Here is a 15,675-nt window from a genome sequence, read left to right as displayed (position 1 = left end):
AAAACAAAACAAGGGACTGGCTACACTGCCACGCACTCGTGTTCACAACAAAAATGAAAACATTTCACAGTTCCAATCATTTTTACAATAGCAGTGTAAAGATATTAGAGGAGGATGATGAATCAATTCCTCAATAAATCACTAATAATTAAAGTAATATTTTTCCCATTACAAAGCTTTTCCTTCGGGGAAGAATTGATTCATGTCCACTCTAATATCAAGGACAACTTTTCCTAACGGAACCAAACAGCTTCTTAGATGGGTCTGCGACTGTGGAAAAACAGGTCTTGTACAGTAGAAACAAGCAACAATCTCAACTAGGGACTAAAGGGGCTCTTGCAACAACATAACACAAGGATATACTTGAGTACTAAATGGGGACACTACCCTATGGGTGTGCGTTCAATACAGCTTTCCTAATAGCTTTGTCTAGCCTAATACTGGGGTTAGATTGACTCCACTTACACAGGATGTCACATCACTCTGCAACAAAAGAGTTCTCCACATGTGAAGACCGAATTTAATCCTCCTTGAGGCGTCTAATGATTATCAAACTCACCAGCGCTATTGGCTAGAAACGACTCTAAACTTGAATCTCAAAGGGGTTTGGAAAGTGGTGTACTCTATCCTCTAAGATGTACCAAACCAGTACTACCAGAGCAAAACACTGACAATTTCCTATAAGACAAGACCCATAAGACACAATTGCATTCCCAACCAGGGCACTATGTGAATTCTTGTACAAAATGTTTTCATCATACCTTTGTTCATTACTTCAACACTATAAAGTTTTCACATTACTGGTCACTGCGAATAGAAAAATCATATTTTCATTAATCTCAAACAAATAAAAAGAGAATACACAAAACGTACAAAATTACAGTACTGTACATCATCACACATAGTCTATATCTCTTCAATGAGACGTGAGGGGGGCACAATATTCCTAGCACCTCTTGTACGAACTCCTTCAGTTACTATATCAGGCACATTTTCAGAGTGCTCTTTCATGGTAACTAACCATTCTTCATCACCGTGGAATGGCTTTAGTTTATTAGCAGCTCGTTCTACAATTGTATCATCAAACAAATTTTTCAACACGTAAGTGGATCCATCTCGCACAACTTCTACCACTCTATAGGGTCCGAGCCACTTAACATTTAGCTTTCGACTAGTACCAGGTACTTGAGTCTCATTTCTGACCCAGACTAGTGAATTCTTTTCAACACTTGTATTCACTCGCTTTCGGTTAGCTATACTTAAAAATGTTTTTGACCTCTCTAAGTGGGTCTTTTGGATTATCTCATGAACTTTGGCGATATCAGAATCACTCACTTCATCATCAATTGACGGTAATGTAGTTATTATTTGTCTAGCAGGTCTCCTGCTAAAGAAGACATAATGTGGTTGTTCACCTGTTGTTGCGTGGACAGCACAATTAAGGACTCGTTGGGTTTCGCCTAAATAGGTTGGCCACTGATAAGGATGACCCTGACACATGACATTCAATAGGGTCTTCATAGTCCTATGCATTCTTTCTGATATGCTGTTACCTTCAGGATGGTATGGTGTGATGAAACCAGTGTTTATGTTGTGCTTTTGGCAAAGATCTCTAAACTGTGGTGATGTGAATTCAGCCCCATTGTCAAGAATTACACACCCTGGAATTCCAAAATCATTTAAATATTTCTGAAAATTCTTACTGACCACTTCTGTAGTCTTATTTCTCAGTGGGTAGAACTTCACAAAGCGTGAATAATGATCAATCACTGTAAGCACATAACGGTACCCATTAGCACCAGACATCATATCTGCCAAATCAATACTGATACGCTCCAAGGGTTTATGTACAGGTGGAAGTTCTTGGAATTTCTGCTGTAAGGATGGACTGTCTTTGTGAACCTGACATGTAATGCATTCTTTAACAAACTTAACCACATCAGATCTAAGTGAAGGCCAATAGAAATAAGTCTCCAGAGCATCAATAGTTTTCCTTCTCCCTAAATGACTAACAACAGACTCATGACCAAACTTCAAAGCAGCTTTCCTAAGCTCCTGCGGTACCACAAGTCTTAACTGAATACTATTGTCATGCTTGTCAGCACTCAGATATAACAAGCCTTCATACAGCATAAACTGATGGATGAATGCTCTGGGAAACTTCTTCCTAGGCAATTTTCCTCCTCCTAAGTAAGCAATCAACTCACCCCATCTTGTTTCACCTACCTGCTTAGCCTTGTATTCTTCCTTACTCAACCCAAGATAATTGTCTTGATTATTGTGAAAGATTGCCCTAACTGGCCTACTTAACTGATCAGCTACCTCATTGTGCTTTCCTGGCCTATACACAACTTTGAAGCGATAATCTTGCATTTCAATAATCCATCTATTCATCCTAGGTGACTTTGTCTTTCTTTTGAATACTGACACAAGAGGTTGATGGTCTGTGTGGATTGTAAATGGAACACCCCAAAGAAAATGATGAAACCGCCTACATGCTAACACAATAGCCAAGGCTTCCCTATCAGTAGTAGAATATCTCTGTTCTACAGGCTTTAATTTCTTTGAAAAGTATCCAACAGGTTTCAAAAGGCCATCACTCTCCTGCATCAGCACTGCACCTACATGATTCAGACTAGCATCTGTGAATAACTGAAAAGGTCTTGTCATGTCTGCTTTTATGAGCAAAGGAGCTGTCATAAGGAGCTGTTTCAACTGCTCAAAACTAGACTGACACTCTGGTGTCCATGCAAATGGCTCTTTCATTCTTAAAAAATTGGTTAAGGGGACAGCAATTTTAGCAAAATTTTGTATGTGCTTGCGATAAAATCTGCACATTCCTAAAAATCTTCTAGCTTCTTTGACATCAGTAGGAGCTTTCATATCTCTGATGGCACTTATGTTGTCAGGACAAGGCTTGCATCCTTCTTTGGATATTATATGGCCAAGAAATTTTATCTCTTTTTGCGCAAACTGACACTTCTTGATGTTTAATTTCACACCCTTTTCACTAAATAATTTGAACAGCTCTTCTAATCTTTCAATTAATTCTTCCAAGCTGGGTGCCCATATTAAAATATCATCTAAATAATTCTTTATGTATCCCTTTTTTAGTAATGGAGCCAAGATATTACCTATTACCCTTGAAAATATAGCTGGGCTGCAACTCAAACCAAATGGTAACCTCTTAAACCTGTATAAGGAGACTCCATCACTAAAAGTTGTCAGATCTCTACTATCTTCATCTAATTCTACTTGATAATAAGCGTCTTTCATGTCCAATAAAGCATAAAATTGATTCCCTGATGCTGACTCAACTAATTCTTCTAATCTAGGCAAAGGATGGATGTCAGTTTGAAGGTGGGTATTGACTTTTCGATAGTCTAAGCACATCCTTTGAGAATTGTCTGGTTTCCTTACCAAGACTATTGGACTTAACCATGCAGCTGTGGATGGCTCAATTATATCTTTAGCTTCCATATCCTCCAACATATTTGCAATAAGCTGCTTGGCTTTCTCAGGGTATCTATACATGGGTGACCTAACTGGTTCAGAATCACTAACATTAATATGTCCCTGAACTCCCTTGAATTTTCCTATTTCATTACTCTCCACTATGAAAACTTGGTGATTTTTCATGATTAGATTCTTTAATTGGGCCTGCTGTTCATCATCTAAATGTGACCAATCTTGCTGTGCAATCAAATTTTCCAGCTTTTTCTCTCTAGTGCATCCTTGTTCTGGTACAACACGCATGCTTTCAGGGATTAGCTCATTCCTAATTTCAATCTTTCGACATGTGGGAGCTACTGAAATGATGTCCCTTTCATCAATCTTATTGTAAGTACCTATCAGTGTTCCTATTTTCAACTTGATTACACCCTTTGTACTATTTATGAGAGGTATATGTACTTCCTGATTATCAGTGACTTTAAGGCACAAAGCCTTCGTAGCACCATAGGCTTTTAAGTCTGAGGTATATTCGAGTATTGTATCTTTTATTTCATTTACAGACACTGCATAAATACCTGCAGAAGAGGGAGGTAGGATAATTTTTTTCTTTAATCTTATCTCATCTACTCCAAGGTTTAATGGCTGAATAGTTTTGAGATTCCTAATTCTCCTTGTGGAAGGTCTCAGTTTAAGAAGCCGCACATGATATGTAATATTATCCCAAATTACTATACCCTTTGTATGATCGATCCCATGTTAGACAAGCAATCCCAAGCAAATCTGCACCCAATAAAATTTCTGTATCTAACAAGTTGTCAGGCACAATAAAAAATAAGTGAGTAACAACTCTAGTGCCACTATGAACATTTAAATAAACAGATCCTAGTACTGGTACAACTGCCTGGGTGACTCCCGTTAACCTTGGTAAATTTCTCATCTTGGCAGGCTTCAAACCTAAGCTTTCCACAAAGGATTTCTTAACTATACTGGCACAGCTACCTGTATCAACTAAGGCTTCAATCATGTTATCATTAACCACCAGACTGATACTAGGAGCTCGTGCTGGACTCCCTAGTCATCTTATACCTACTTTTCCTGGACATCCTACATGACCTCTCCTACTATTTTGTTGGAAACAATCAAAACAAACTCCCTTTGGAGGATCAAGAGGACAATCAGACAGATTATGGTCAGTCACTCTGCAAAAGGCAGAATATTTACTATTACTCTTTTGTTTCTTTATGTTTACTTTCTCCAGCTTTTGATTTAACTCTTCAAGCTTCTTTCTTAAATTATCTAGCTCACTTCTTTGTATTTCCCCCTGTTGAACACCTGTTACTGGGGTTGATGACTGAGGATTCCCAGTGCCTGAAATTGGCAAGACTCTATTCCCATTACTACTATTCATTCCTCTAGCCCTATAATATTCTTCTTCGGCCCATGTCATGAAATTTTTCAACGGAATATGGTCTGCTAAGAAATCAACTAGTTTGGCTTGGGCCTGTGAATTCAATCCCTTATAAACCTTTGTCTTAAGGAATTTATCTGATGTTGGAATTGGATCATTGGGGAATTTCAAAGTTAAAGCTGAGATTTTACACTGTAATTTATTAATAAAGGAACTAGGAGGTTCATCAAAGTAGTAAGTCATGGCAGTAATCTCTTGCCATGCCTGTAACAGAGTGGCTGAGCCAATAAACTGCTTCTTCATAAGTTTCTTAATCTCATCCCAAGGTAGATTATTACCCTGTTGACTAACGCTGCTGTTAAGAACGTAGCAATATCCGGTTCAGCCCGTGCCATTGCCACTTCTATTCTCCTGTCATCTGAGCTAGTGCATGACTCTACTTGTCTAAAAAAAGTATTAAGTCTGTTGTCAGCAAGAACTCCCTTGAGTTCAGAAAGTATGAGAAGGGCTACATCTTTCGGCTTTAACACTGGTACACTGAGGAATTGCTACTGGAGTATTTATTGAATAAAAGAATGGATTGGTATTATTAAAGGGATAAGTAGGCTGTGGTCCAAGGAAAGGATTGGGTATTACAGTCTGTTGACCTTGCTGCAAAATGAATGGGTTTGACTGACTGGTATGAGGGTTTTGACAAGAGTTACCTGATGATGGATTAGGTATAGGTGTGGATGGTTGTGTAGGAGGTTGTATTACCACTGCAGGGTTAGGTGGTGTTGATGAGACATTTATGGGTATTAAGGGCACTGTACTTGTGATAGTAGTTGTGTTTTGTGGTGGGTACTTAGTATTTGTACAAGGCAGTATTGGGGGTATGTATTGTGGGGTTCCTGTTATGGTACTGAGGTTGTCACATGAGAATGGATTACTTGGAATGTGAGACATATGTGGTGTAGACATTATGGGTGGTTGAGTGTTATTATGTTTGGGTGTTAAGTGTTGTATTGTACCCTGTATGTCAACCAACTTTGGTCCAAGTCCTTAATTTGACTTGATAAATCTCCCACTTGAGACCAAACATCCTGGTAAGATTGAGTGAAGCTCTTAACTCTCTGTAATGTTTGTTGTGTTTCTTGTTCTAATTGAATTAGATCAATATATGATTCATCATTACCAGTCCCCATTGTTACAATATTTCAAACACTTATATATAATCAAATAATAAAATGTAAAGTACATTGAGACAATGCAACACAATCTGTCACTATAGAACTAATGAATATGCATGTAAACCAGTCATGAACTTAATCAGATAAAAATCAACAATACTGCATAAAGAAATGCATACAATACGACAAAACATTATAAGTGACCTACATAATGTATATAGGCACAGTGGGTCTGGATCAATAGCACTGGGCTACGGATCCAACACAGCTGCCACCAAATGTCACGGGCGGATTATTTCCCCGCCACGACATTAAGATACGAGAAGAATAATACTATTGTACATATACACTTTTGTCAGTCTTCTTGCCTGGAGAGACAGGTTGGAGAATGGTACTGTCATAGTTGACACGGTGGGTATGAAGACTAACGTTTACGCTGCCTGGAAAATAGGGTAGGGCTGTCCTACCTGCTATTACATGATATTCCTTGTGTGTATGGGTCTTACTACTGATGAGGCCAGGTGATGTCTTCCCACTGGGAGGTAGTTGAAGTGCTGAATTCCATTTTAGGGGTATTGAAGAAAATTCCTGGTATTCAGCTTGTTTCTTTATTACTCATTACATCATGCCAAATTTCTCCCAGGCCTAGTCTCCTGGACTTGCTTAATTTACCTAGTCTTCAGAACTCCTGGACTAGATCCCTTGCAAGGGGTAGATAATCATTTGTATTAATAATTGGTAAAATAGCCAAATTGAAGGCTGGACCGGTTGCATCCTTCTCACACGAGAGCATTCGTGATTCTTACATGTGTTGCTCGTGTTACTAAAATGCAGACGAAAGATTCAGGGCAGCGCTCCCATAATCGAGTGAGAGAAAAACAAAACAAGGGACTGGCTACACTGCCACGCACTCGTGTTCACAACAAAAATGAAAACATTTCACAGTTCCAATCATTTTTACAATAGCAGTGTAAAGATATTAGAGGAGGATGATGAATCAATTCCTCAATAAATCACTAATAATTAAAGTAATATTTTTCCCATTACAAGGACCCGGCCACATTGCCAGGTTATGACTAATTTTAGATCCATTTGGTCTTTTCTCACATAAATTTGACAAAAATACCATCCTACATTTGGTGGTTTCACGACTCAACTTAAAAACACCCATATGAGCCATAAAACTATGTTCTGGATGTTCCTGAATAAACTGATCAAGATTTGGAATTTTTTCAATGATGCCCTGACTTTCTTGCATCTTGACATTATCATCCATTAACTTGAGATACTCCTCATTTTTGAGGAGTTTCTGTAAATTAGAACTCAAAATTTGTTTAGCAAGGTTAAAATTCCTTCCCAAAAGATGAGCAACTCTGCCATTCCACAACAAAGGCATAATCAACCTACCATCAGTGTTACGGATAGTATTATTGAGCAAATATTTAATGAAATCTTCATTTATTTCAACCGTCTCATCACACAAATCTATGCTATCCTTATGCAAAATAGTAGTACAGTATTCTTCCAGAACTTTAACAGCAGCTCTATCAAGTTCCTCATCTTCAAGAGTACAATCACTAATAATGCAAACATTGGAACTGCTTCCCACAAGGTCACCTTGTCCCAGTACATCACTGCACGACACCATTGAATATCCCAAACCATCCAACGATAATTCAGCCCCAGGATCCCCAACTTCTCCAACATTAGAACACAAGCTCATTAGCTTATTTGCATGAACAGAAAGATAAGGTAAATTATTAAACATCCTCTCCATATCCCCTGTTAGCATGACTCCCAGCCCTGTTTGGAGATACACAGAAGGATCACAAAGACCAAACCTAATAGTCTTTGCCATGATACAATAAGCAGCATTGGCTCCCAAAACAAAATCAATATTAATTATTTCTTCAGAGTTATCAATGAGTTCTTCATCGGCTAATATATACCCAGCATTAATAAAACTATTTACAATCTTACTTAAACCTGGATTTTCTTTAAATTGATGTTTATTTCTGGGATGCACATAGCTTGAACTGTGTGAAAATCATCACCAAATTTAATATTTACTTCAATCAGCTTAACTTTATAAGTCTTTGGGCCATTAAATCCATTGATGATCAATTCAAGGTTTTCTTTAAGAACTTTAAATTTCTGACCCCTTAAACAATGAGCTGAAATAAAAGTAGCCTGACTCCCGCTATCATTAAGCCCTCTAAAGCGTTTACCATTACTAAATTTACGGGAAAATGTAGGCAAAATAGAATTAACACCACCATCACAGTATAAAAATATCAGGCTATTCAGTGTGTGCTTTGAGTTATCACTTGAAACAGCAGAACTGGTTGTAGGTTTTGATTCCTCAGCTCCCTTAACCAGGTTATTCCCCATAAACATCGAAGGGACACAAGAAGACAAAATGCCAACCTTTACAGAGAAAACAACGTCTTGCAAATTTAAATTTACATGAAGACTTATCATGAGCAAGACTTGCGCATTTCACACATCCTTTCAACAAATTTAATTTGTTAATTTTGTCTTTAGCACTTTGATACTTAGAACATTTATAGGATGCCTTTCTTTACCTTTAACATCGCTGCAAACTGTACAAATTTCAAATGATTAATTTCCTCAAATAAGGTTACTTTACTGGCCAAATTGATAACATTTGATTTCTTGTGCAATTTTGGAGATGAAACTTTAACATCGGCTCCACTTTTCCTAGCCTTATATGACTGTCTTGCACATTCATATCATTCATTAGCATCAAAAAATCTAGTAACAATTTCATCAAGACCAGGGTGTGTTTGATTAGTTACTTGTATCAGCTGATTTTTGAAAGTCTCATTCAAACCTTTCAAGAAAAAATACTGCATCACATCATCAACAGTTATTTTCAAAGTTTTAAATGCCTCTTGAACTTTCCTAATGTTGCTAATGTACTAAAATGGTTCCGAATCATAACTTAATGTCATGGTAGACATCTATGAATAACATTAAACTTCTGAGTTATTGTGGAAGCAAAAGCTGATCATAAAAGGGCTGTAGCACAAGAGTAAGTTTGTTTATCAGCCAGCTTCCAAAGAGTCAATTAAAAAGGAAGCTTTACCCGATATTTGCTGCTTCAATAGCAGCAATTTATCATAATCCGTGTATAAGAACTTACTAACAGTTTCCTCAAATTGTCTTAAAAACAACTCTAAACTTTCACCTTCTGAACTACAAAACACAGGCAATGGTGCTGTTGGACTCCTTAGCAAACTGCGTGAAACCTCAACCAAATTACGGGTGTCTGTGGCAACTGGAGCTTCCAAGATACACAACATTTCAATTATTTTGTCCTTATACTCCTGAATGTTATCATATTCTCTTTCCAGAACAGACTTATCTTCAGTATCTGACCAAGACAACGACAAAATCTTGTTATCCAACACCAGCAATTCATCACGAAACCCTTTAAACTTTAAAATTAACGCAGCCTTTTGAGAAGAAGGCAAATCAGCAAAGTCACGTATACTATTATAAGACTTAGTTACTTGAGCCCTAATAACGTCTCTTTTAGCTTTCAAAAAACTTTTCTTTAGCCATTTCAGGTGAGTTACTTGAGCCCTAATAACGTCTCTATTAGCTTTCAAAAAACTTAATTCTTTAGCCATTTCAGGTGGTGATAAAAGTACACTAAACAATAATATGCAAAATAATGTAAAATTAGTAAAAGAAATTAGGAGCAACAAAACCCCCCGCTCTGCGACTAAGATCCACCTATGAATTATGCTAACCTAAGACTACTAATCTCAAGTCCCTGTTCGGGCGCCATGTCGAAAATAATGAATGCTGAAGGCAGACATGGCACACAGGGCTAATAAACAACAACAATAAAAATATTAACATTTATTTACAAAAAGTATAGTGATGTTCAAAGTTTAAATAAGACCCTAGCACCAATGTCACTAGAAATAGATCCACTAAGGTTTTTAGTTGTGGAAGGATGTACTCCCCCAGCCTATTCCGACCAGCTCTACAAAATCTGTGAAATAACAAAAATAACGAAATATAACCCTTGCAAGCAAAGCAACGGTAAACACGGGTAAAAATAAATTAAATTGTGAAAATCACACCTCAAAAACTAAAATGCGGAAATCACACCCTGAATACGCGATTACATGCCAACAAGAAAATACATTAATATAATTAAACATCCTTTAACGATTAAAAAAAGGCTAAAAAATATAATGATATACCTATTCAAACAATTACAAAGTTAAACAAGGTACTACCATAACGAACACAAAATACAACAAAACAAAAAATAATATCATTAAGTGGATAAACTTGAAACCCACGTAAATATTTAAGAATATAGAGCCTTAATTTTTAAATAGGATATGAGATTTGGATAATTACTTTAAATAATTAAAGATATTTTGACCTCCAAACCTAAATCGATAGATATGCCACAAACATAGAAGGACTTACGGGGTTTAAGAGGCTATATCCTTAAGTAGTCGATACAGTAGTCTTCTGTCCAAAGAGTGGGGGTAATGATGACGGTTCCCATAAGGGCGAAGACACATAATCCACGATGTTGATAAGGTAGTAAATCGTTGTCGCTGAGCGGGACGAAGAAATTAAATCACTCCATGGCTGGTTATAAAATCCTTGATAAATTCTCCATTGAAAAAAACAGCTAAATTATGTAAAAATGATGATGAGAAGCTAATATAAGTCCATGGCCAATAACTGCTCCACACTTTATATAATGAGAGTTGTTAAACGACTGCTTTTCCTCCATCAAGTTTTCCTCAAGGTAAATACTCTGCTGATTTTTCTCCAAGGATCTTCAAACTGGAAGATAAAGTAAAACTGGACAGCAGAGCCATCTATTGACATAAACAACCTCTAGACTCCCTTGCCTTCTAATGTTTTTAAATAAATAGCAAAAGGGGCTAGAGGCAAAATAATAATACATTAAATATATATAAAGGCAATAATAAATTTAAAATCATGGAATGAAATTTATTTCACATTGCTTGGCTTCATCATGTTGCTGAGCACCAGGGTGAGACTAGGCTTGCCTGATTATTGTTTTACAAGAGTTGGGATCTCACTGAGTGTGGGAATTTTTACAAATTCTAGCCCTCGCCAAGCACTTGCTATCACGAGTATGTGGATAGTGAGATGAGCCCTTACCAGTTCAGAGGCGTTCGCTCTTCAGTCTAGTTTGGCTTTATGCAGTGCTCGGTACTGCATGTCAACACCTTGGTGAGTGATCAAGTCCCGTCCTTGTGTCTTGGACCTTAGGGTCCGAAACATAGGACAACAGACACATAGTCCCTCTTTATTCTTGTTAGAGCATCAACCTCGAAGGAAAACTGTTAATTGGGAAGAAGTGATAGTTCTTTGCTGACGATTACCACCAATAATTATGTGGTGATGAGTCTCTGCTCAGCTCAGCTCACTCGACTCAACTCAGCCAGCCCAACTCTGCTGAACGAACTCTCTGCACTTGATCAGTGCAGTTCTTTGCCATGGCAAAGAACCCTCATTTCCTCTGTTACAGTGCTGGTGTTATCTCGCCAGGCTATCAAGTTCTGCAGAAGGGGTCATCATCTTTGCATACGTCATCGGCATCTGATGCCTCCTTACCTCCCTCTTCGAAGGCTTCCCTGCCTAAGAAAAGGAAGATGGGCTTCTCTGCCCCTAAGAAGTCTCACCTTGAGACTTCTAAGGATTTGTATCCTTCCCCCGGGGTGGAAGCAGTTAGCTTTTTCATTGGCTCACCTGCTTCTTCAGGAGCGGGAGCTGTGACGCTGTCCCCAGGGTAAAAAATCTCAGGAACCCCATGAGTTTAGACCTAGGTTTGTTCTCCTTTTTCTGGCTCCAGGGGCGCTGCTCATGGAAACAGAGCTGTTGGTTACTCGTTTATGAGTATCTCCAAGCGTACAACCTCCAAAGGGGGTCGTGCATCCACAGTCAGTGATGGAGAATCTTCTCTCCTTTGCGATAATTGCGCAGGGTGAGAGAAGGGACCGAGATGCCTTGACGACTTGGACCTACCTATGAAAGCCAGGAAATGGCTATTCCTCAGGTGCCAAGGTTGATGTCACCATCCCTTGGGACAAAGTATTTGGAGAAGCTAGGAGGAAGTTCTCTGGGTAGTCCTCTTTGCGAGGCTCGATCATATAGAAAACAGATGCATAGCAAGACATACCAAGTTCTTGCTAATATTTGGTACATTTAACTTCACTCAGCTATCACTAATGTTCGCCCGAACAAACCGGTTGAAGGAGAAGAATGCTTCATTTGGTGAGTGTTTTTTTGCTGAGACAAATAAGTTTTCCTACTCTATGCATTGCTATCATCACTGCAAGTTCCAAGAAGAGCGGGCAATAACAGTCAATCCTCCTCTCTTTTTCCCTCTATATCCTTGGATTTCTCTCTACATCCTTGGTTACACTGGGATGAGTGAGGGAATAAAAGGAACTCTAAGAAGTGTACTCCCCAGAGTTCGAATACGAGAGACTGTTCTTGGTTTTATTGCCGTAAAAGCCTCCCTTTGGGACAGCTTCACCTTTTCTCTCTTGAAATGAAGAAGTAGACAGGCTCTCATTTAACAGGAGCCTGCAAATATACTTGTATATTGTCCTCACAACTTGTGTTTGTTATCTGCTGCATGGTCCGAGTAATAGGCGCATACCTGTAAGTTAGTTCTTCCGGTATGTGACCGAGACGAATACAGACAGTGTTCAAGTTATGATAATTCATCAAGATAAAACTATTTTACGATGGGGTTAGCAATTAATACTGATACGACAATATTTTGAAAATATTTTTAATTTTTGCTTGCAATGGGTGCAGGCAGCAGTGTACAATCAGGGAGCAAGAGAGACCAAATTACAGTAGTTAAATTACAGTAGTTCTAGTTAAATAAGTTCAAAAACAGCATAAGAGAATGACAAAAATATTGTTTTAATGTTGTACTCATTGCATAAATGTCTACAGCCATGAACAACTGAAGAGAAATAACTTTTTTGCAGTGTACAACCGAATTGGATAACAACATATCCATTTGACGTGTATTTCAACCATTACAATTATGATAGTAAACAATTACCATAGTTATGTTATAAATGGTGTTATGTAGAATAAGACTGATGTATTTTTATGTGATAACTTTATTCACTATAGAGCAAAGGATCAGCACAGAAATATTCTGTTAAATTTAAACCAAGTTGTAGCTGAAGCTGAGAAAACTGTTCCAGCTGCTAATGACTATTATCGTGCATCAGCAACAAAGACAACTCCTGAACTTATGCCATCAAACAACTGTAGTTAAAATTGAGAGAAAATCATTTTAATCAAAACAACTGGGCTTGATAGAACACATTTTACTGTGTTTTCATGCCAATAAAAGATAAATAACTTAAGCTCCTATTATGATAAAATCAAGTGAAAAAAGCAAACAGAAGCACATAATTTTTGCACAATAAACATGCTCTCAATGCAATCCGTTAAAAAAAATTACCTCACACCAAGATGTATTCAAGTCATATTTCGACTTAAAAACACTCCGTATAATGAAAAATTATCTTGTCTCATATAAGTAAAATAGGTAGATATTCTTTATTGCTAACTAGCAGTAAGAAAATTTGCTCAGAGTTGGAGTTAAATACGGCGAAATTAACTCATATTTGCCATCAGCTGATTTCCAAACCAAAAGATTGACCTCTATGTTAGTATTTTATAATACTATAATATGAGAATACTTACAGTATTCTTTAATACAGTGAGGTAGTGTATAACTTTTTTAAAATTCTAGGAAAAGATGCATATTTGTCACTTTTTTTATAATTATACGTAGCCATTAGCAGCCTGACATTGCTCAATTATGCGGATGTTAGACAGACTCTGATTCTGGTTTCGGGTCCAATTTTGTTTTTCTATTGATGCCTATATCATAGTCAGAATGCATTTGTTTTTCAAGACTGCATCCCGTCTCTCTCCGGTAGTGGCGAAGAGGATTAACGTGTTGCATGGATCGTCTTCAACATCACCCGTCAAAAGGTGGGTTTTCATGTTGAGACTCCGTCTCTCATGTCGAATCATTTGGCATTTGTTTTGATCAGTTGAATCCTTCATGATCCTGTATGCCTTGGACTTTGTATTTATTGTTCCAGATCAATCATTACTTTATCATCTTGATGGGTTGTTGGCCCTGCGGAGACTCGATACCCTTCAGTGGATGTCGATCTCCTTTCTCCTAAGGACATGGCTTCCTTCGAGTCCTGCGAGATTGCAAGCTTCATCTCTGCTGATAGCTATGTCACCTGCCCGCTCTTCCAAAGAGTGCATAGTGCCAGTGGCTTACTCCTGTCATCGCACTCTGGGAATATGTTGGACTGGAAGATAGTTGTAGTCCCATGAGGACCACATTATGTCTTTCTTCCGAGTAGTTGCCCACAGGTCCTTGGAACACCTTTTCCTTGGACCTGTGGTGGGTACTCAACAAGTTGTGTTTGCTTACCCAGCTATTTCAAGAGGATAAGTTGCATCTCTTGCCTATGCTGCGCAGTTCTGGAAGTAAGAAGGATGTGAAAGTGGTTGGTCTCTCCTCCTTCCCCCTCCCCATCCTTCAACTTCTCTTCCTTCAGGTTGAGAATAGGACTAGAACTTACACTGACGGGTTGGACATTTGATGTGGTAAGCTTGCACATTGAATTTTCTTTATTTTAAATGAATCATACCTACTGTTGAAGTTGCTATATTTCTGCACCAATTAGACGAGTCGGCATTCAAATGAAACAAAAAATCAAATAGCTGCCCGGATGACCGTCTAGTTCACCTGTTCTCGACCAAGTTTGTTTTGAATGTTTTAGCTCATGTCAGAATGCTTGCCGCCACTTGGTGTAGGCAATGTTGGTATTTTGTGAATTTTGGCTGTTTTCTTCTGTCACGGTACTGTAATTTTAATCTTCCTAGGATGTCTTCCACCGGAAGTAAATCTACTAACCGCAGGTTATCTAGGAATGATTACTGTGTAAGCAGAATGCCTAATTTTGAGGTAGATCAGCATATGTTGGCCACCCCTCAGAACCACTTAAAACTGCCAAATTTATTAATAGTTAAACCACCCAAGACCCACTATACCAATGCTTATAACTGCCTACTTTAGTTCAAACACTAAATATGTTTTAAGCTATCTCCCTAAACTAAATTCAGTACAGTTTCAAAGTTATTTCATAATGTTAGCCTTAAAAATATATGTAGTACACTACATATGTAGCCTACTAAGCCTATGGATTACAGCTAGAAGCCTACATATGCATGTGTTATTATTCACGTGGTCCCGAGAATTATCAAAATCATGTAAATCATATGGGTACTCACCAATGATCTATGTTGATAAAGATGACGATGATTTTGGAGTGCAATGAGATGAATAATCATGATAATGCTACCAGCAGCATGCAGCGAAACATCTGTCCCCTTCTTCACAACACGTTAATATATTACACATAATAACCTTCATCTGACGTTTAGGCTTCTTTCCCATAAGACATAAAAGAATCAGGACTTTTGGATGCCACATAATTAACTCGTTTAATGCGTACAACTTAAAAAACTTTAAAAATGCAGCGAGCACTA

At 37.9% G+C, this 15,675-nt stretch overlaps 2 protein-coding genes across 2 annotated transcripts in view; one reads left to right on the top strand and one right to left on the bottom strand.

Moving 5' to 3' along the window:
* The window catches only part of LOC135199381 (zinc finger protein OZF-like), a 497,889-nt gene that overhangs the window by 309,078 nt on the left and 173,136 nt on the right, over positions 1–15,675 (top strand). The window lies entirely within an intron of this gene.
* Positions 5,351–5,821, bottom strand: LOC135199052 (uncharacterized). The gene has a single exon (XM_064226967.1). The coding sequence runs from the start codon at positions 5,819–5,821 to the stop codon at positions 5,351–5,353; it is 471 nt and encodes a 156-aa protein (XP_064083037.1).

This window comes from Macrobrachium nipponense, chromosome 25 (assembly GCF_015104395.2).
Source record: "Macrobrachium nipponense isolate FS-2020 chromosome 25, ASM1510439v2, whole genome shotgun sequence".
NCBI lineage: Eukaryota > Metazoa > Arthropoda > Malacostraca > Decapoda > Palaemonidae > Macrobrachium > Macrobrachium nipponense.
The sequence above is the reverse complement of the archived record's forward strand: the minus strand, read 5'-3'. Positions and strand labels throughout refer to the sequence as shown.